The sequence below is a fragment of the Nycticebus coucang genome, chromosome 10 (genome assembly GCF_027406575.1).
Source record: "Nycticebus coucang isolate mNycCou1 chromosome 10, mNycCou1.pri, whole genome shotgun sequence".
NCBI classification, from domain to species: domain Eukaryota; kingdom Metazoa; phylum Chordata; class Mammalia; order Primates; family Lorisidae; genus Nycticebus; species Nycticebus coucang.
In genome coordinates, this window is record NC_069789.1 from 15,906,578 (window position 1) to 15,927,254 (window position 20,677).

The 20,677-nt window shown below is 40.1% G+C and overlaps 1 protein-coding gene across 4 annotated transcripts in view; it reads right to left on the bottom strand.

Moving 5' to 3' along the window:
* The window catches only part of GNPAT (glyceronephosphate O-acyltransferase), a 33,650-nt gene extending 12,993 nt beyond the window's left edge, over positions 1 to 20,657 (bottom strand). The window contains exons 1-4 of one of the 4 annotated variants that reach the window (XM_053604715.1): positions 20,438 to 20,657; positions 10,149 to 10,331; positions 2,686 to 2,862; positions 177 to 306 (exon numbers count right to left, since the gene is read on the bottom strand). In XM_053604715.1, coding sequence (XP_053460690.1) covers positions 177 to 306; positions 2,686 to 2,862; positions 10,149 to 10,331; positions 20,438 to 20,515 — 568 coding nt within the window. In that variant the 5' untranslated portion in view covers positions 20,516 to 20,657. Of the gene's footprint in view, positions 1 to 176; positions 307 to 2,685; positions 2,863 to 10,148; positions 10,332 to 20,437 lie in introns of those variants that run through there. The other 3 variants (XM_053604716.1, XM_053604718.1, XM_053604719.1) reach the window with 3 other exon arrangements.
* Between the last annotated feature and the right edge of the window lie 20 nt (positions 20,658 to 20,677).

Here is a 20,677-nt window from a genome sequence, read left to right on the forward strand (position 1 = left end):
TTTTCAAGCCTAAACCAAAGAGTCCTACAAATGCCTGTGCATGTCGTTTAGGATGGCAAAGCACATTCAGGAGAGGCTGTTTTCATCACCTCTTTCTAATACCTTGGTAATGCTAGAATCATGCCAGTGAACATATTAATTTTTATAGTTAAAAAAAGTAGAAAAACAATCTTTACCCATTCCTGCTGCTATAACTGGCACAGGTAAGTCATAGTTGTATAAAAGAAAAGACAGCATCAGGAAGTCAATGTAACTTCGGTGACTGGGCAGCAGGACAACAGGGTGCTCCTGGATGGCTCGTTGTAGCTTGAAAATAAATGTTATGTTTGAAATCATTTCAGTTGTCATGTAATAAAATCATATCTCAAATCAGAAAATGGAAAAATAAGACTATGTACAGAGCGAATACTAATCATCTTTTTCCATCTTCCTTATACACGATTTTCCCTGAAAAGGCACGAATATTGTTTCAGAGTGCTTGTTAAATGATTTTACATAAAGAGAATATTAAAAATGTAATTTTTTATGGATTAGAATAGTAATAAGAGTGATGATCACTATTAGTTGGGTAGGTACTATTTTACATATTAGTCATCTCATATGCATTTTTTAATATCACATATTTATTAATAAGGTTTAAGCCTCAGCTTCTTCAATGTAAAATGATCATGCATCCAATTATGGTGGGGCTGGGAACTAAACTCAAGTCAGTCTGACTTAACTAGTCAAGTGTTAAGCACTTCAATGGACTGGTTGTTTGCACTAAGAGAAAATAAAGCTTGGGGAGAATAAAAATAAACCTATAAATTATTAGGACAAAGTAAGAGGAATAATATTTCTCTGGATACACTGCCAAGAACAATGGGCACCATGAAGCTGGGAAGGATATGTCTGAATTTCCAGATATATCCTTCAGACATATCCTTCCAAGCTATCCACCTTAAGAATACTCACTGGTGGCTCGGTGCCTGTGGCTCAAGCAGCTAAGGTGCCAGCCACATATACCTGAGCTGGCGGGTTCGAATCTAGCCCTGCCCGCCAAACAACAATGATGGCTGCAACCAAAAAAGCCAAAAGCCAGGCGTTGTGGCGGGCACCTGTAGTCCCAGCTACTTGGGAGGCTGAGGCAGGAAAATCGCTTGAACCCAGGAGTTAGAGGTTGCTGTGAGTTGTGATGCCACGGCCCTCTACCCAGGGCAACAGCTTGAGGCTCGGTCTCAAAAAAAAAGGAATACTCACTGGTATCAAATAACTAATAACAACTGAAGCCAAGTAATTTGTATCAATTAAGACATTTCTCACTGACACTCCCTGGCCCGAACACACCATACTGAATATTCTTTGGGAGATCCAGAGCATAAGATGGCAATTTTGAAAACAGTCATAGAAGGAAGGAGAAATACTTGACAGGAAACTAAAAGACTGAATAAAAACAAAATATTAAAAGGCATGAGGAAGAAGGCAAATAAAGGTCAGAACTTTCCCAGGATAAAAAACATTAAAAATATGTAAGTAAATAAAAACGATTTTCATAGGGAAAGCTCTTCCTCACAGGAAAAAGTAAAAATAAACAGTAGGAATGATGAAATTAAAAAATTCATTATTTGGAAATCATTACAGTAATAACTCTTTCAGGCAAAAATCATCAATGAAAGCAAAAAACAGTGAGGGAAATATGATGGAAAACAGGATACTTAACCCTTCTCAAAGTGTCTCTCCACAAGATACTTGTTAATTATAAAAGTACAAATAACAGTGGAGAAACCTGGCTGTCACCACCTTAACCAACTGAGCAAAGTGAACATCTCTACTAATGTAACAAACACACAACATTTGCTCCCAATATGATGCATTGAGAAAAATACAACATTGTTTCTGGGGTATTCTTACCAAAAGGACACAACCCAAATCAAATACTGAAATAGCATAACTCAAATCCAAATCAAGAAACACTATAAAATAATTGGCTTGTTCTATAAAAACATATTATTGTGAAACATAAAACAAAAAGACCAAGAACTTGTTCTAGAGATTTAGTCTAAAGAGATATGGAAGCAGAATGCAACACAAGCTCCAGCATTTTCTTTAGCTACACAGGAAGTAACTGGTGAAACACAAGTGAGGTGTGTATTACCTCAAATATTCTTATTTGGTAACTGTTCCATGACAGCATTTTCTTAATTGTAAGAAAAACACACCAGAGTTATTGGGAAAAGGATAAAGGAAATGTAGAGAAATCTAGGTAAAGTGTATATAGAAGTTCTTTTATTACTTTTATAACTTTAGTGAGTATCTGACATTAAGTTACTTGACTAAGTCTGAAGGCTGTAGGTCCAAAGTTAAAAGGAAGAGGGAGGGAGGAGGGGTACAGACAAGGTGGGGGGGAGGGGATTGGTACATTCTCACCTAATGGGCACAATATAAGGGTATAAGGCACACTTCCTGGGTGAGAGTCACAACTACAATTGGGACCGTGCCTAACAAAAGCAAACATTGTAACCTAATCCTTTGCACCCTCATATTAATCTGAAATTTAAAAAATACAAAAAACAAGAGAGGCACACCCTCTACTTCCAGACAAGGGGCCTGGTAACTGGGCCTTAGGCATTTCCCACCCAAGTGAGGTATCTGTGAGTTGACTAAACTGTGTGGAGTGAAAAAGAGGCTGTCCTTGACAATACTCACTTTCTGAATACCTTCCTCATTTACACACACCTTCGAGAAAATTTGTTTAAATATTTTACTGAGGGCAAAGGCAAAAAAGCGAATGGCTCCCAGACGCAGTTTGTGACTCATTTCATCCAAGATCTCATTAACTTCCTCTCGGAGGACATCAACTGACTGAAGGGATTCCTTGGAAAGCTAAAAGAAAAAGGAAAGTAAAAGTTTCTGATATAAAAAAGCCAGAACCCCTTACTCAAACCAGTATGACTAGTTTCAAATGCATAAATATTACATAACTCAAAGATTGTGTTTTCTTCTTAACCTAAATTGACATAATTTACTTTCCAACACAGCAAAAGTAGATAAATAATCCTATCTAGACAAGTTTAAATGTTAGAAATTCAAGGAGAAGCAGCTTTCTAGAATGGCATTTCCGAGCGCAGAAAAACATTTCACTTTTCTATCTGATTGTTAGCAAGTTTATACACAAACTCTGTGACATAAGCCTGGGGGTGCAGTGTCCTAGCAGCCAGCAGTTTCCATCAGCAGGTGGCAGCAGCACTTCACCAGCTTGTTCCTTTAATGCTATTTATTACAAGGTGTCAGACAAGGTACAAGATTACATTGAGATGACCAATCAAGACATCAGATCCATCAGTCACTGATACATCAGTCACATGTATCAGATACATCAGATACATCAGTCAAAAACCCCAACTAAAGGCTAATGAGTGGAATCAAAGATCTTACAATGGAATTACTTTATTCACATGGCTGCCACATCTCCAGGAAAAAAACAAAATGTTTGCTGTGTGCTAAGACTGTCAAGGGTCTGGGAATGAACAAGTCATAGTCTCTGCCCTCCAGTAACCCTGATTTCATCATTTGGACTCTCCCCTAAACACATACTCTAAAAAGAGGTGAAGTCCCTGTGACAAGTAGTGCCCACACTTCCCAAAAGAGAGTGCTACGTGTTAGGGTGAGGTGCGGAGCATCAGAGGTGGGAGGCTAGCACCCAATTACAAGTAGTGAATAAGTAGCCCATCCTTTAATTGAGGTTAAATTCACACATTATAAAGTTAACCATTTTAAAGTGAACAATTCTGTGGTATTTAGTGCCTTGACAGGTATCGTGCAACCACCCTCCACCCAGCTCCATATCTTATTCTTTTGAGGGCTCAGTTCAATAGGCCCAAGGAGGAAGAACTAGAATAAAGTGTTTTCATTTAGTTGCATTTCTTTATTTTACTCAGAGGCTGTCTGAAACAGTGACCTTACTTAGCAAGAAAAGGTTCAGTAATACACATATGTGTGGTCAGAAAAGAACTGATACTGACTATATGGACTAAAGCCTGAATGAATAAGAGGTGGGGAGGAAAAAGACATTGGCGCAGAATGACTGAAAAGTCTGAACGAGAAGAACAGGGAGGCTATCACTTAAAGCAAAAATGCCTTCCCAGGATGGAAAAGGCTTGGACTGTTTTTTTGTTCTTATTAATTAGCATTCCACTTTTCAAAAAAGTGTACTAAAATACACATAACATAAAATTGACCATTTTAACCATATAAGTGTGCAGCTCAGTGGTGTTAAAGCCTTCGAAATGGAAGAAGTCAGCTGAGAGAGACAGGCTAAAGACAGAGGAAAGGCACAGGACAGAGGCCACCTGCTGGGGGTCTGAGAAGAGGCTGGAAAGGGGTCCTCCAGGTCACAGACGTGAGGTTATTAGCTTTGTCTCTGAGACAGGACTAAAAGGTGCATGTGAGCCTGAATGTGGACACAGGCACATAGGTTGGAGCAGCCACTATGTGTAAGGGCCATCCTTGGAGAGTGGGAGGTAATGTATCTAGGTATGTGCTCTTGGGATGGAAGTGGGAAGAGTAGAGTTTGATTTAGACATCTTAAATCGGAGGTGCTTCTGGAATTTCCAAGCAGATATTCCAGTAGACATACAAAAATAGAGGTATGGAATTCAAAAATCTGGGCTAAAGGAATAGATATTATTTACCTTTATTATTATATTATTATTTATTACAACAGAGAGGTGTCAACATAAAAGTACTTAAAATCCTGGTGATACATCACAAAATCTCAAAACTGAAGATGCTGGCGTGGATGTGGAGAGAAGGGAACACTTTTACACTGCTGGTGGGACTGCAAACCAATACAACCTTTTTGGAAGGAAGAATGGAGAACCCTCAAAAGAACTCAGGCTAGACCTCCCATTTGATCCTTCAATCCCATTACTGAGCATCTACCCAGAAAGACAAAAAAAATTTTTTTTTTCTTTTTTTTTTTTTTATTGTTGGGGATTCATTGAGGGTACAATAAGCCAGGTTACACTGATTACAATTGTTAGGTAAAGTCCCTCTTGCAATCATGTCTTGCCCCCATAAAGTGTGACACACACCAAGGCCCCACCCTCCTCCCTCCGTCCCTCTTTCTGCTTCCCCCCCAATAACCTTAATTGTCATTAATTGTCCTATCAAAATTGAGTACATAGGATTCATGCTTCTCCATTCTTGTGATGCTTTACTAAGAATAATGTCTTCCACGTCCATCCAGGTTAATACGAAGGATGTAAAGTCTCCATTTTTTTAATGGCTGAATAGTATTCCATGGTGTACATATACCACAGCTTGTTAATCCATTCCTGGGTTGGTGGGCATTTAGGCTGTTTCCACATTTTGGCAATTGTAAATTGAGCTGCAATAAACAGTCTAGTACAAGTGTCCTTATGATAAAAGGATTTTTTTCCTTCTGGGTAGATGCCCAGTAATGGGATTGCAGGATCAAATGGGAGGTCTAGCTTGAGTGCTTTGAGGTTTCTCCATACTTCCTTCCAGAAAGGTTGTACTAGTTTGCAGTCCCACCAGCAGTATAAAAGTGTTCCCTTCTCTCCACATCCACGCCAGCATCTGCAGTTTTGAGATTTTGTGATGTGGGCCATTCCCACTGGGGTTAGATGATATCTCAGGGTTGTTTTGATTTGCATTTCTCTAATATATAGAGATGATGAACATTTTTTCATGTGTTTGTTAGCCATTCGTCTGTCATCTTTAGTTCTATTCATGTCTCTTGCCCATTGATATATGGGATTGTTGGCTTTTTTTCATGTGGATTAATTTGAGTTCTCTACAGATCCTAGTTATCAAGCTTTTGTCTGATTGAAAATACGCAAATATCCTTTCCCATTGTATAGGTTGTCTCTTTGCTTTGGTTATTGTCTCCTTAGCTGTACAGAAGCTTTTCAGTTTAATGAAGTCCCATTTGTTTATTTTTGTTGTTGTTGCAATTGCGATGGCAGTCTTCTTCATGAAGTCTTTCCCCAGGCCAATATCAGTGTTTTTTCTATGCTTTCTTTGAGGATTTTTATTGTTTCATGCCTTAAATTTCATAAGGACACTTGCACTAGACTGTTTATTGCAGCTCAATTTACAATCGCCAAAATGTGGAAACAGCCTAAAGGCCCATCAACCTCAGGAATGGATTAACAGGCTGTGGTATATGTACACTATGGAATACTATTCAGCCATTAAAAAAATGGAGACTTTACAGCCTTTGTATGAACCTGGATGGAAGTGAACACATTATTCTTAGTAAGCATCACAAGAATGGAGAAGCATGAATTTTGATATGAGGACAATTAATGACACAGTGGGGGTGGGAGAAGGGGAGAGCAGAGAAAGAAGGAAGGAGGGGTAGGGAAAGGAAGAGCAGAGAGAGGAAAGGAGTGAGGGGGTGGGGTCTTGGTGTGTGCCACACCTTTTGGGGGCAAGACAGGACTGTAAAAGGGACTTTACCTAACAAATACAATCAGTGTAACCTAGTTTCTTGTACCCTCAATGAATCCCCAACAATAAATTAAAAAAAAAAAAAAATCCTGGTGATAAATGAAACTGCCCAGTGAGTGGGTAGAAGACAGAAGAAGGAGTTAGAATAAAATCCTGAAGAATACCAGCATTTAAAGGGATAGGCAGGGCTGGGCATGGTGGCTCACACCTGTAATCCCAGCACTTTGGGAGGCCAAGGTGGATCACTTGAGGCCAGGAGTTCCAGAGTAGCCTGGACAACATAGTGTGACCCCTTCTATACAGAATAATTTTAAAAATTAGTTGAGTGTGGTGGTGGGTGCTTGTAGTCCTAGCCACTTGGGAGGCTGAGACATGAGGATTGCTTGAGCCCAGGAGTTTGAAGCTACAGCAAACTTTGATCAAACCATTGCACTACAGCCTGGGTGATAGGACAAGACTCTGTCGATCCATCTGTCAGTCAATAAAGGGACAAGCAAAGGAAAAGAAGCTCTTAACAGCAACTGAGGAATGATCAAAGTTATCGGGGCTGCCCTGGTGAGAAAGGAGAAAGAGCAATGCTAAAGACTGTCATGGATCTGAACAAGGCAGATCTCGGCCGTGAGGACGTCATTAACAATCTGGGAAGAGCATTATTGTGGATCAGAAACCAGGCTCCCGCAAGCTGAGCAGTAAGTGGAGGGTGAGGAAGTTTAGCAGTTAAGTATAGGCAACATAGTCAATTTCTTCAAAGAAGAGGAGGGGAAGAGATGGGAGAAAGTAGGGAAAGTAGGGTCAAAGGAGGTTTGTTTGAGCTGAAAGAGGCAGTGAGCATGTTAAATGCTGATGGGAAAGAGCTGATAAAGAGGAAGAAGCTGGAGACATATGAGGGGAGAGTCAACACAAGATGCAGGAGGGGGCCAGATTCAGAACAAAGGAATAGGATAGAGAGATTGAACTCAAAACATAAGGGGTCTCTGACATTTTAACAGCAGTGAAGAAGAAAATGATGAGTTTTGCATGCAGGTAAATTGGTATATTTGATCAAAGGAAGCCAAGAGAGCTCTCATATGATGGTTTAAGTTTTCTTTGCAACAGAGGGAGAAAAGTCAGCGGCTAAGAGTGTAGGGAAGGGGAGAGTGGAGCAGCTAAAACTTGCACTTTGGTAAATGGGAGACAGTTCACAGGAAAACAAAGAATTACTGGGTGATACAGAAGCCCAACTGTGCTGTACAATCCCGAGTTCCAATCTGTCTAGATTATGTGATTATTTTTTCTCAGCAGCACAGCCAAGTTTGACAAATGCTAGCTTGAATAAGATATTTTAAATAAATAAGCCACACTTAACCTGGCAGTGCATTAGAATTATTTGAAAAAAGAAGAAGAGAATGAGAGGGATGCATGGGTCCTATACTCTGATATTTAGTTATCTCCACATATGAGGCCACAGCATCATTTTTTCATTCACTAATTCAAAAAATTTTTATTGAATACCTACTACGTGCTAGTAGACACTAAGAATTTAGCAGTCAAAAAGAAATAAAAGACAAAAATTCTTGCCTTCCAGAAGCTTAGGTTCTAGTGGATAATAACTTTTTGCATAAGTTCTCCAGGAGATTCTAACTGAAAAGCCCATGCTCAGTACTGTTGTTAGCATCTAATTGATGAGGAAACTTGACTGCACCTCTGAAATAGGCCCAACTACAGAAAATGGATGGCTTCTTTATACTTAAAGCCAATCAAAACACAGTGATTAAGAGCACAGGTCATATAAACAGAGGAGAAATAAAAGAACTTTCCATAAGCCTGATTAAATCCCAGTTAAAATTTAAAAAAGCAAGATCTCTACAGGCAAGCTTCAAAGCATGGGAGTCAAACATTTAAAACTTGAAAACTAGCCAGGTATGATGGCTCATTCCCATAAGCCCGGTGACTCAGGAGACCGAGGCGGAAGGACTGTTAGAGCCCAGGCATTCAAGGCTGCAGTGAGTTATGATTGTGCCACTGCACTCCAGCCTGGGAGACAGAGTGAGACCCCCAACTCTGAAATAAAAAACCTAAAAACTATCTTTCCTCTTCACCAATTGGAAACCAGAGCACATTCCAAGTGGTCAGAGAGGAAGCTGCAGAACAAACAGAACTAAGCCTAGGGCAATATGCTGAAACTGAAGATATGGCTACCAAAAACTGGAGGTATGGACAGGATTGAGGTAACTCCTCAAACATGGAGTCAGTCTGCTGTCTGGGGAAGATAAGAGTGAGCCTCAGTCTACATGAGCAAAGAGGCAGGGCTACAAAACTAATGCTCTTTAAAACAAGCAAGAATGCTGCAATTCCGAAGCAGTTACTCTTTCCTTTACAAAAATACATAACTAGGTGCATGCGTGTTTTTCTTTAAGATATTTATAGAGGAGCAAAAAAATGAAAGAGGTGAGCATATTCCTTAGAGGAGTTTGTTAGGGAAGAGGAATATGCTCTCTTTTGACAACAGAGAAAATAGGCTCATGGAGCAGGAGGAGGCAGCTACTGGTAAAAATGAGACATGAGAACCTGGGAGGGAGCAAGCACCAGAGGAGCACCAGCTGCAAATGTACATTATCACCTGTGAGCACCTGGGTGCGGGGCATGGAGGGCCAGCCACTTGGATGCCCACAAATACCTTCATTGTGCTATCTTCACATCACACGTCCATAATAGGACTTAGCTTCCCTCCCAAACTGGTTCCCTCTTCAAAGTTCTCCATTTAAGAGAATCATCCTTGATTCTTTCCCTTCCTACACCCAACTGGTCACTAAAAAAGGTTGATTCAACCTTTCAAATCCCCTAAATTTGTCCATTTCTCATTTCTACAACTTAGTCCAGGCAACTGTAATTGCACAAAGTGATTATTGCAAGAGGCACACTTACAGTCTTTAGTTTTAATAGAATGGTGTTTGTTCCTAACATATTGACTGATAGTCATGTCAACCTTTCAATGGCTTTGTAATGCATGTCGAATAAAACCCAATTCCTCTACATGATTTACAAAGCCCTTCATGACATGGCCCCTGCTTACCTCTCCAGGCTCATATTTTATTACCATCCTTTCTTTGCTCTCTAGTCACATTAAGCTGCTTTCACTGTGGCTCCCATCCTTAAAATAAGCCAGTGGTTGGTTCCTCAACCTTGCTATACTGTGGGATCACCTGGGCTTCTTTAAAAACCCTCTGCTGCTGACATTTTGACTTAATTGCCATGGGGGTAATTTGCAGATACAGAGAATTTTAAAAGCTCCTAGAATAATTCTCATAAGGAAGCTTAAAAACCATGGGAATAAGTTGTTTATTCTGCTAGAAGCACTCTTCTTTACCCACTTCACTTGGAGAACCCCTAATCAGCTTTCAGGCCTCATTTAAAGCAAAAGCAAAATCACTTCCCTGCCTCCCTACATTCCTATTAAACAAGTAATTAGTGTCCCTGCACATTGGGCTACCACTAGCATGCCTCATACTTCACTGTAATTGACTACACAACTGTCATTGATCCCTACCAGACCATGCACCGTGTTCAGTCTGCTCACTGTTAGACATCCAGGGTCTAGTAAAGCTGCCTAAAAGGATCCATTAAAGATAGCAGAATAAATCCATGAAATCAAGAAGAGAAAGAAATGTTGACAGTGATCGAATCTGGCTATGGCTGAAGAGGGAATCACTTACCTGCTTAATGACATAATGAATCTCTTCAGAATTGAGAACACTACATTTAATATCAATTGGCTTACATGGAGTAATTCCCTTATAGACGAGAGGTGTATAGCATTTCATGGCAAATTTCAAGTCACTGACATGTCTTCTCTCTTCTAAAATATCTTCAAACTCATCCCGCTTTTTGAGATCCTTCTGTGGATAAGGCAAATAAAAGAAAAGCAATACACATCGTGTAAAATAAATAGGACCACTGGGAAAGTTTTATCTCTGCCAAATGTTTATGCTACAATATATGAACAAGAGCAGAGTGTTCTGATGTTAGATTTTCATATACTAAGAAAGAGATGTAAAGATAATTAAGATCAATAAACTGATAATGAATTTGTCATATATCATATTTATTCTCATATTTCTGATAGTTACCCTTGTAAAGCCAGTGCCCCTTTGGGAAATTCAACCAAGAAGGCAAAGATATAAGCCATTAAGTCTAGAGTAATCTGATCAATTTTACATTTCATCTACCATGTTGACAAACTTGTCCAATTTGCCTCTACTTAGCTTTAAAAATTAAATCAAAGCATACATTAGAAACCCAAAATTATGTTAGCTAAACCCACATGGGTGTAAACAGAAGGACAATCCCTCAAGAATAAAACACTCCTGTCTAAGCTACTGTGCAGCACTGAGCAGCTAGCTGTCTGCTGTGACCACCTCTTTAGGCCACTGACATTCAGCTTTCATCCAATCAGCCCCTAAAACTTTTCTTTGTAAGAATGACTATGACTTTCAAATTACCAATTTAAAAAAAGCATTTCTCTGATTACATGCGTGGTAAGATTATAGCTTACTCAGCATTGGGCATTGTTCTTAGAGCTTGACATATTAAAGAACAACCCTCACACCAAACGTATGAAGCAATTGCTATCAACACCCCCATGTTATAATGGAAAACCAAAGCACAGAGACATGAAATAATTCATGCAAGGTCCCGCAGCTCAGAAATGATAGAGACATGACTCAAACGTGAGCCTATGGTTCACAACCTTGCTCCAAACCACTGCCCTATACTACTCACCACGTTGTTCGTGGGAAATTTGGAATCATGGAAACATTAAGCAGCTATAAATTGCCCACAATTTTATATCCCAGAAATATTATTACTTAGTAGTTTCATTATTTTCATCCATAGCTTTAGAAATATTTTTTATTCATAAATATGAACAATATCTATTTATTTGTCAATTATGAGTACTTTCCTATATTATATTATATTGTTTTAAAACATTTTAAAGAAGCATAATCATCTTTATGTACTCAACTGCCTCCTCTTTTTTTTTTTTTTTTTCCTTTTTTTCCACAGGTAGGGTCTGGCTCCATAACCCAGGCTAGAATGCAGTGGTGCAATCAGAGCTCACTGTAGCCTTTAATCCAGGGCTCAAGTGATCTTCCTGCCTCAGCCTCCTAAGCAGCTAGGACTATAGGCATATGCCACCACACACGGCTAATTTTTACTTTATTATTTCATTTTATTATTTTATTTTTTGGAGATGAGGTTCACTTAATTTTATTAATTTTTTACAAATTTTGTAGAGATGATGTCTCACTATGTTGCCCAGATGAGACTGGTCTTGAACTCCTGGCCTCAAGTAATCCTTCTGGCCTCAGTCTCCCCAGAGCTAGGTCTATAGACATGAGGCAATGAGCTGCCTAACTTCTTAAACAGTTTTTAATTAAAAAAAAAAAATTTTTTTTTTTTTTTGCAGTTTTTGGCCGGGGCCAGGTTTGAACCCACCACCTCCGGTATATGAGGCCAGCGCCCTACTCCTTTGAGCCCAGGGTCCACCCAAATTAATTAAATTTTTAATTAATTTAATCAAAGTAAAATATGCTTATAAAAAATTTAGAGACTATAAAGGACATAGAAAATAATTAAAATCACCTGCAATCTCATGCGCTAGAGACCCTTTTAGTGAGTGCTCTTTTCTCCGCATGTAGATATTCTCCCCTGCCCTGTTTCACAGACACCATGATTTGGAAGAGACTTTTTCACTTACTGCCATATACACTCTTCCATGTCATTTAAGTTTCTTCTATTATTTTTAATGTTGCATAAATGAATCATACTTCATTCCTTAGTATTATAAAAAATGCGATATTCTGAAACATAACCTTTGTGCACAATTCTTATTATTTCTTTCCATTTGATCATTCGATCCTGACCCCTTTCTAGTCTTCATCCTCCTGGACTTCTCTATAGCCTGACACTGTTTCTAAATCTTCCCCTCCTTACCCCTACCTCCAACCATCCTAAAATTTTCCTGCTTTAGTTTTTAATTCCTGACTGTCTTGTCACAATGGAAAATCCACCTCATTTCTCTAATCCAGTGAGTCTCCACCTGGGGCAAGTTTTCCCCTCACAGCTGTAAATGTGTCTTCTTCCCTCCTACTTCCCTTACTATGTTAACATCCCCTCCTGGCTCCACTCCATACACCCTGCCAGGTCCTCTCGCCCACTCCACTGGTGTAAACTGAACATGCCTCCAAATCTTTTGCTCTATTCTCTTCTCCCACCTAAGCTCCCAACATACACATATAGTTGCAAACACTTCACACTTGGCCCTGCCAAAACCAAACGCATTTCTCTTCTATGTAGTCCCACGACCTGATCGTTTTCCTGGAATCTCAATCATAAGCTGCCACACCATCTCACCCCTTTGCATCATTCAGACACCTTCTCCCTCATCCTTTCCATCCAATCCTGTTAACATGGCCTGCAAGGCTGTACCACACCCACTCCCCATTCTCACAGTCACTGCCTCAGCATAGGGTTCCTGAACAGCCTGTGCTCTCTGATACAACAGCCTCCTTACTAGTCTCCTTCTACAGGCTTTTGCCCTTTATGAATTAATCCACCATGCTGCCATGATGCTGTTTCCAAAACACCATTCTTAGCAAATTATTTCCTTCTTAAAACACTTAGATGATTCCCACCTCCTTCAGAATAAGATACTCTGTGGCCTGGCCTTTCCTTCCCACTCAAGACTCATAACCCACAGCCCACTCAAGTCTTATCACCCCCAGTTCAGTCAAAGGTGAGTTGCATTTCTCCAACAGACATCACTGTTGGTGTCCCTCTGGGCCTTTGCACATGGCTCATCTCTCTGCCTGACATGCTCTTTTGTTCCTCTGTCCTCCCTGCTTAGGCATCACTCTCCTGTGAAAGTTCTCCCTGAGTTCCCCAGATGGCATCATTCACACCTTCCCACTAGGACTTCTCTGCCTATTACCTGCATCTATTACAGTACGCATCACTCAGCATTGTACATGTCTGCATGTCACCTCCATAATGAGATGCCTTTGATGACAGGAGAGCTTGCTTCCTCTCTGTATTTCCAATGTCTGGGTTGTACTGAAATGTATCCTACTTGGTCAGTAACTGAATGACTAAATGCTGAGGTAACAGAAGAAAACACAGAATGTTAAATTGAGACCACAATTTTGCATGATGAGAGTAAAAAGAGAAGGAAAAGGCATTTATGAGGAGTTTAAATAGAAAAGAATGAAACATGAAATATGAAACATGAACATTTTTTTATACCCATTGTTGGAATTATAATTTAAAACCGCAGTTGTAACATATCTCATACTCTTGCTTACAGGGCTGGAAAACCTTCTCAAATTCCACATTCCTTATTAATATGTATGCAGTTATGTGAGCTCAGACTCAATAGATTGCAACAAACTACCAATATATAATTTTAGGGCTAAAAAGGATCTTTAAAACTTCCCATTTAGTGGTCCTGGGAGTGGAAAGAGAAAAGCATCAACCTCAGGTGGAGATATATACAAAGGGTACCCCCAAAAAGTATGTAAAGTTTGAGAAAGGAAAAAATTGTATTAAAATTGTAATACTCTTTATGTACCAATAATGAAAGATAAACCTAAGTCACATTCAGCACCTCTTGTAATTGTAGAAGTCAAATGTGACTTGAGTATTACAAATTTAATACAGTTTATTCCTTTCTTGAAATGTGTATACTTTTTTTGGCACCCTCTGTACGTCCACATATACACAGTCACACATCACTTGATGATGGGGACACTTCATGAGAAATGTGTTGTTGGGTGACTCTTATTGCACGAACACCACAGAGTGCACTCACAGACCTGGACAGCACGGCTCATGGCACAGCCTGGTGCTCCAGGATACGTGCCTGCACAGCATGTCACTGCACTGAACGCTGCAGACAACTGTAACACAACAGATTTTGTGTATCTAAACTTATCTAAATCCAGAAAAGGTACGGTAAAATATGACATTAGAATCTTGGGGGACCACCATCACATACAGGGTCCATCACTGTCTGAAACATCATTACGTGGTGCATGGCTGTGCATGTGCATGTGCATGTAGAGTTGACCCTGGAACATCGCAGGGGGAACTGTGTGGGTCCCCTTACACTTGGATTGTCCTCTGCCTCTGCCACCTGAGACAGCAAAACCAGCCTCTTCAGCCTACTCAGTGTAGAGATTACAACCATGAAGACCTTTATGATAATCCACCTCCACTTAATGAATAGTAAACGTATTTTTCTCTTCCTTATGATTTTCTTAATAACATTTTTTCTCTAGCTTATTTTATTGTTAAGATCATACATATATAACTAACAAACAAAATATCTGTCAATTGACTGTTTATATTATTGGTAAGCTTACAGTCAACAGTAGGCTATTAATTTAGGGGGGAGTCAAAAGTTCTATGTGGATTTTCGACTGCAATGGGGGTTGGTGTCCCTAACATTGTTCAAGGGTCAGTTGTGTGTGTGTAGATGAGTACACTAATATACACAAACATAACTGGGGGAAGGGAGTCCTAAGGACAAGTAAGAACCCTATAAGGGAGAGCAACAGGCACGTATTAATACACTTTGAAAAAGCTCACCAAACACAATCACCTGCAATCCTTCCATGGTTCTTGTTACTTACAGGAACAATTCCACACATCTCAGCATATGACGTAAGGCTCTTGGAGATCCCCCACCACCTGCTTATGTCCTCTTCCAACAATCCAGCTATGCCAATACATGCAGTTCCCTAAACAACTGATGACATTTCAGGGCTCTCCTGATCAATGTTCAAATTCCTACCTCTTCCAAAGAGCATTCATTCTCAAATATTTGAGCACACTATTACATCCCTGGCCTTGTGATATGTGCTGAATGTATTGTGGCGATCAAGATAGACACAGTCTCTTTTAAGAGAAACCAAGTGGATGGTGGTACCACCACTAAGAGGTGACATTTACAAATGCCCTTTCCCCGCTGTTTACCTGGAAAAGTTATCAACCATAGCTTGTGTTTACTTTCTGTGTGTACCATTTCCTGGTTCTCTCCTTTTTTCTACTGAACTGGTTATCCTCTCCTTGAAGTCTACTGAATCCTCAATAATTAGATTTTCCAGACAGTATCCGAAACACTTTGTTAAATTTCTATTTGCTGCCTCATTTATAAGATTGCCAACTTCCTGTCCTGGTAAGTAAGGTGCCTTATACAGTTTTGTATGCCCACTTCCTAGTAGAAACTGAGTCAATTTGTAGAATGAAAAAATAAATTACTGCATGAAACCATGTTTTGAACCTTGTTGATGATGGCTTCCTAACATTCACAGGATAAAGCTCAAAACTTCTACAATCTGGCTTTTACTCGATATCTAATCCAGTGGTTTTTAACTCAGGCTGCACATTAAAACAACCTGGGGGCACTTTAAAAAGAAAACTGATGTCCAAGCTCCATCTCTAGAGATTCCTGATTTGGTCTGTGAGTGGTGCCTAGGCATCACAATTCTTTTTAAAAGTACTCAAAGTGATTCCTATGTACAGCTAGGGTTGAGTGTTACTGCTCGTTTATCTGGCCTTCCATATACCATGCTGGAGAATTAAATACATATATTTACATGGCTACTCACCCAAGAACACAATACAAACAGTAACCCAAGCAAGGGGATGTAAGGGAAGTCTTTCTCTCCCATCTTTAATAATAGAGCACACCTTTCCCTATATATGGCTAAATAGGCCTTCCTGTACCTTCTCTTCCACTGCTCTGGAGGATCCATTCACTCAGGATATACACTGAGAGCCCACAATGTACTAGGCACTGTCTCACAGGCTGAAGACAGAGCATAAACAAGGAGGCAGGACTGCCCTTAAGGAAAGACAAACAAGTAAACAAAGTTCACTTAGTAACACCACCAGCAAGGTGTTGGTCAGTGTTTACTTAACAACAGGTACGGGAGAGCCAATTTCTATGGTATATATACTACCACTATGGCAGATTTCAAACTACCAATACATGCCTACTGGACATAGAGTTGGAGAGAGACACGCAGGAGCACATGGTTACAGAGGGTCTCCACCTGCCAGTATGATGACATAAATAACCTTAAGAGCACAGATCAGCGGTTCCCAACCTGTGGGTCGCGACCCCTTTGTAACAATGAAAATACATCGTGGCATTAGGAAGGTTGAGAACCACTGGCATAGATAATAGTAAAAATCAGTAAAATAATTAGGAAATGCTAAGTTTTGAGTATTTACTGCCTTTGTTTTAACAGAATTGTAAATTCAAATAATTTTTATCTTTAATTTTAGTAATGGCTGTGTTTTAACAATGGCTTCATAAATCATGAAAATTTAACAATAAGCTCTTGAAATATAGTGTAAGACTTTGGCATATCACTAGAAAGACAATATGAAGGAAATAAAATGGAGTGGCTAATGAGGACAAATGATTGGAGGGCAACTTTAGGTTGAATGGTTGTGGAAGGCCTCTCTGAGGAGGTACTGCTTGAGTTGAATAATAAAAAGAGTCAGGGACAAACTTCTGGGAAGGGGGCAGGGTCTATGAGTATTTTGAGGAGGAAGATGCTGAGAAGCAGAAGGTCAGGGGGGCTGAAGCCAAGTAAACAAGATTAGTAAAGTGGGAGCATTAGCAATTACCAGATAATATAGAGCAGTGTTTTTCAAGCATTTTTATCTCACTGCACATTTAAACCTATAAACTTCCATGGCACAACTTAAATTATGTTGATCAAAAAAAAAAAAAAAAGAGTTGGCTTGGTGCCTGTGGCTCAAGCGGCTAAGGCGCCAGCCACATACACCTGAGCTGGCAGGTTCAAATCCAGCCCAGGCCTGCCAAACAACAATGACAGCTGCAACCAAAAAATAGCCGGGCATTGTGGTGGGCACCTGTGGTTCCAGCTACTTGGGAGGTAGAGGAAGGAGAATCGCTTGAGCCCAGGAGTTGGAGGTTGCTGTGAGTTGTGATGCCACAGCACTGTATCCTGGGCGACAGCTTGAGGCTCTGTCTCAAAAAAAAAAAGTTAAAAAAGGGTATACTTACTGTGCTTCGAACTTCTTTTGAAAATAACTTAATTAATGATCTTTAAAAATTTTCACAGCACACCTAAGATATACACGGCACACCACTGACATAAAGTCTTGCACATACTCTCACTCAGACTGTAACAGGAAGCCACAATTTGGACTATGCTATACCAGTGATTACCCATTCCCAGTCTTCTTTACATCCTATGTTCTCATGGAAATATTTGAGGCTCCTTCACAGCTGTGGACACAACCTGCTTGCTAGTGAACACCACATCTATTACTCAGACCACACCTTCCTCTCTTGCTCTGGCTCCATCTTTCTAGCTCTACTTGGATGTGTCCCAAAGCTCTTGTGATATAGCTGGTCCATACCATCATAATCCACAAGTTAAAAATCATTACTTTTACCTCTCACATCTCAAACTCAACACACCCTAAACCAAAATGATTCTATCACCCTGACCAAACCTGCTCTGCTCTTTGTATTTCCTATCAGTGAAAAGCATCATCATCCACCCAGTCACCAGATTAAAGAAACCAAACAATCAGCTTCAGACTGCCTCCTTTTCCTTTGCCACCATATTCTTTTGGTTCCAAGGGCTGATGATTTATTGTCCTAAATATCACACAAATTCCTCCATCTCCATTCTTCCCAGGCCCAGGGTCACTGTCTTTAGGATTCAACACTTCTCTGCACTCCTGCAATAATCTCCATGTTCACGCATCAGGCTCCTTCCCCAACTTCATTCTCTGACTTAGCAAAAGAAGTTACCCATACAATCACACCAGAAACCTGGTAGTCTTCTTAGACTTTCAAAGATTTTCCATAAAGTTAAAACGTTATCATTACAGGCATGTAAACAAGATACATAAAATTCCTTGAGAAAATACCCTCTGCCCACTTACTGTTGTTTATCGTGTCTCCTTTATTCTACCCAAACTTAACTAAATCTGACTCCAAATATGCAAGGGAGTTGTTTTCTTACATTGATTCTTAGAACAGTCTACCCTTACTCATTCCTATTCACACCTCAAAAAGTCAGCTTTAGTGTCACCTCTTTTAGAAGCCTTCTCCAAGTCCCCAAACAGGTTAAATGCCTTTTGTCCTTACTCCCACAACATGCTATGCCCTTATCCACTTAATTCAGTGGTTCTCAACCTTCCTAATGCCTCGATCCTTTAATACAGTTCCTCATGTTGTGGTGCCCCCCAACCATAAAATTATTTTCGTTGCTACTTCATAATTGTAATTTTGCTACTGTTATGAATCATAATGTAAATATCTGATATGCAGGATGTATTTTCATTGTTACAAAGGGGTCGCAACCTACAGGTTGAGAACCACTGACTTAACTGAAATTATTTGCTTACTTCCTCAGCCGGTAAAGGCAAGGGTGGGACCTGCTGGGAATAACTAGGATACAGCATATACTACTAATTTTTGCTTAATCAGCAGTATCTTAAAATATCTCTAAGTGCTACTTTCGGATTAGACAAACTGTTACACAGTAACAGCGTAGCTGAGAAAATAAATGAAAGCCTGAAGTACAAAGAAGTAAAGGCTATGCAGTCACAAAGAACATGGAAAACTATTGGAATAGAGAGGGCTGCTGTCCAGCATTAAAAGTAGCATATGCTTACATAAAATTATTCCTTTAATAATAAGAACAGGAAAATTCCAGTCAATTCACAAACCAACTCAGAGTCCAAAAAGCTATATATATATTGCAAGCTGGATCTGCAACACATAGCTCCTCTTCCCTACAAGCCTGCTCAGGCAGAGTAAAAAAAGTCCTCTACAGAATTGTGAGTTGGTAAGACCAGGATGAGAAAAGTTAAAGTAATAAGCTTTAGAGAAGTAGGCAATTAACATTAATCATAAATCCAAAGTTATTGACAGAGGGAGAGAATAGAAATCTACCCATGTTCCAAAGAATATTAGTGTCCCAATTTAGAGGTAGCCATATTTTCTTTTGAAACTGGGGTTTCTATTTACCAGGCTCTTTTATGTTTTCCATTTTAAACTTCCTGGACAAATAAACACTATACTTTAGTCAAAAACTGACACCACTAGGACATGGTAATATGCTTTTAAATATATTCTTTTATTGCCTTCTAAAGTAGTTAAAAATTAATTTTGTGGTTAAAAACAGCAAACACCAGATCAGTTGCTCCAGGATTGAGCAATCCTGAGGGCTACAAAAATGTCACCTCATGATTTCTTCATGAAAACTGTGAGTAACCAACCAACATTCTGCTGGTAAAAAAACAAAAAACAAACAAACAAAAAAAAAAAAAAAAACGGTTAACACTAGGAGAGGAAGAAGGGCCTGGGAGTGAAAAGGCAAGTTTAAGAGAGGCTGAATGGCATTGGTTGTCCTCCGAAATGATTTGTGGAAAAAGTACAATGAATGTAAGAGAAAACAGGCAAGAGGAATTTCCAGAAATTCTAAATCTTCTCATATTAGTTTCAAAAACTCTTATTTCCACACATAAGCCAAACATCTGTGCCAGTAATATCACAGCTGAGCCACAGACTATCTCAGGCTGGGTCGGACCCGCAGGTTTCTGAGGTTTGCCCACAGGTAGCTCCCCGGTTAGAAATAGGAGACTCTAATTCTTATCCTTATTCCTGAAAGCTCCTGGGGTGATAGTAGTTGGAAAGAGAAGGAACGAGTAGAAAAGAACCAAAGGGACCATCACCACCAGTAGAAACTTCTAAAGGCATACGCACATTACCAGAGACACACAATACACCGTTGCCTTGGAAACCAAGCCAACTACCTAACCCCTCCTCGGGAGCCTCGAGACCCACTCGTTTGGGCAGGGGTTGTGGGCTGGAGGAAGCCAGGACCGAGAAAAAGGGTTCCTCTCTGGCAGCCCCGCCCGGGGCTTCGTTCCCCTAGGCGCTTACGGAATAGAGGAGGACGACAGAGCTGGAACTAGTGGAACCGATGGAGAAATAACAGTCAGATGAATTGGAAGAATCCATGGTGCGGCTGCCTTCCCGGGTGGGGCCTGGGGTGCTATACTAAGCGGTGCTGGTGTTGCTGTTGGGGGCGGTTCTTTCGCGCAGGGATGTCCGACCCCGCCTAGTGCCGCGCCACAGGACCCCGGGCGCCGCCATCTTATCCAGGACGGAAGCCGCGCGGGG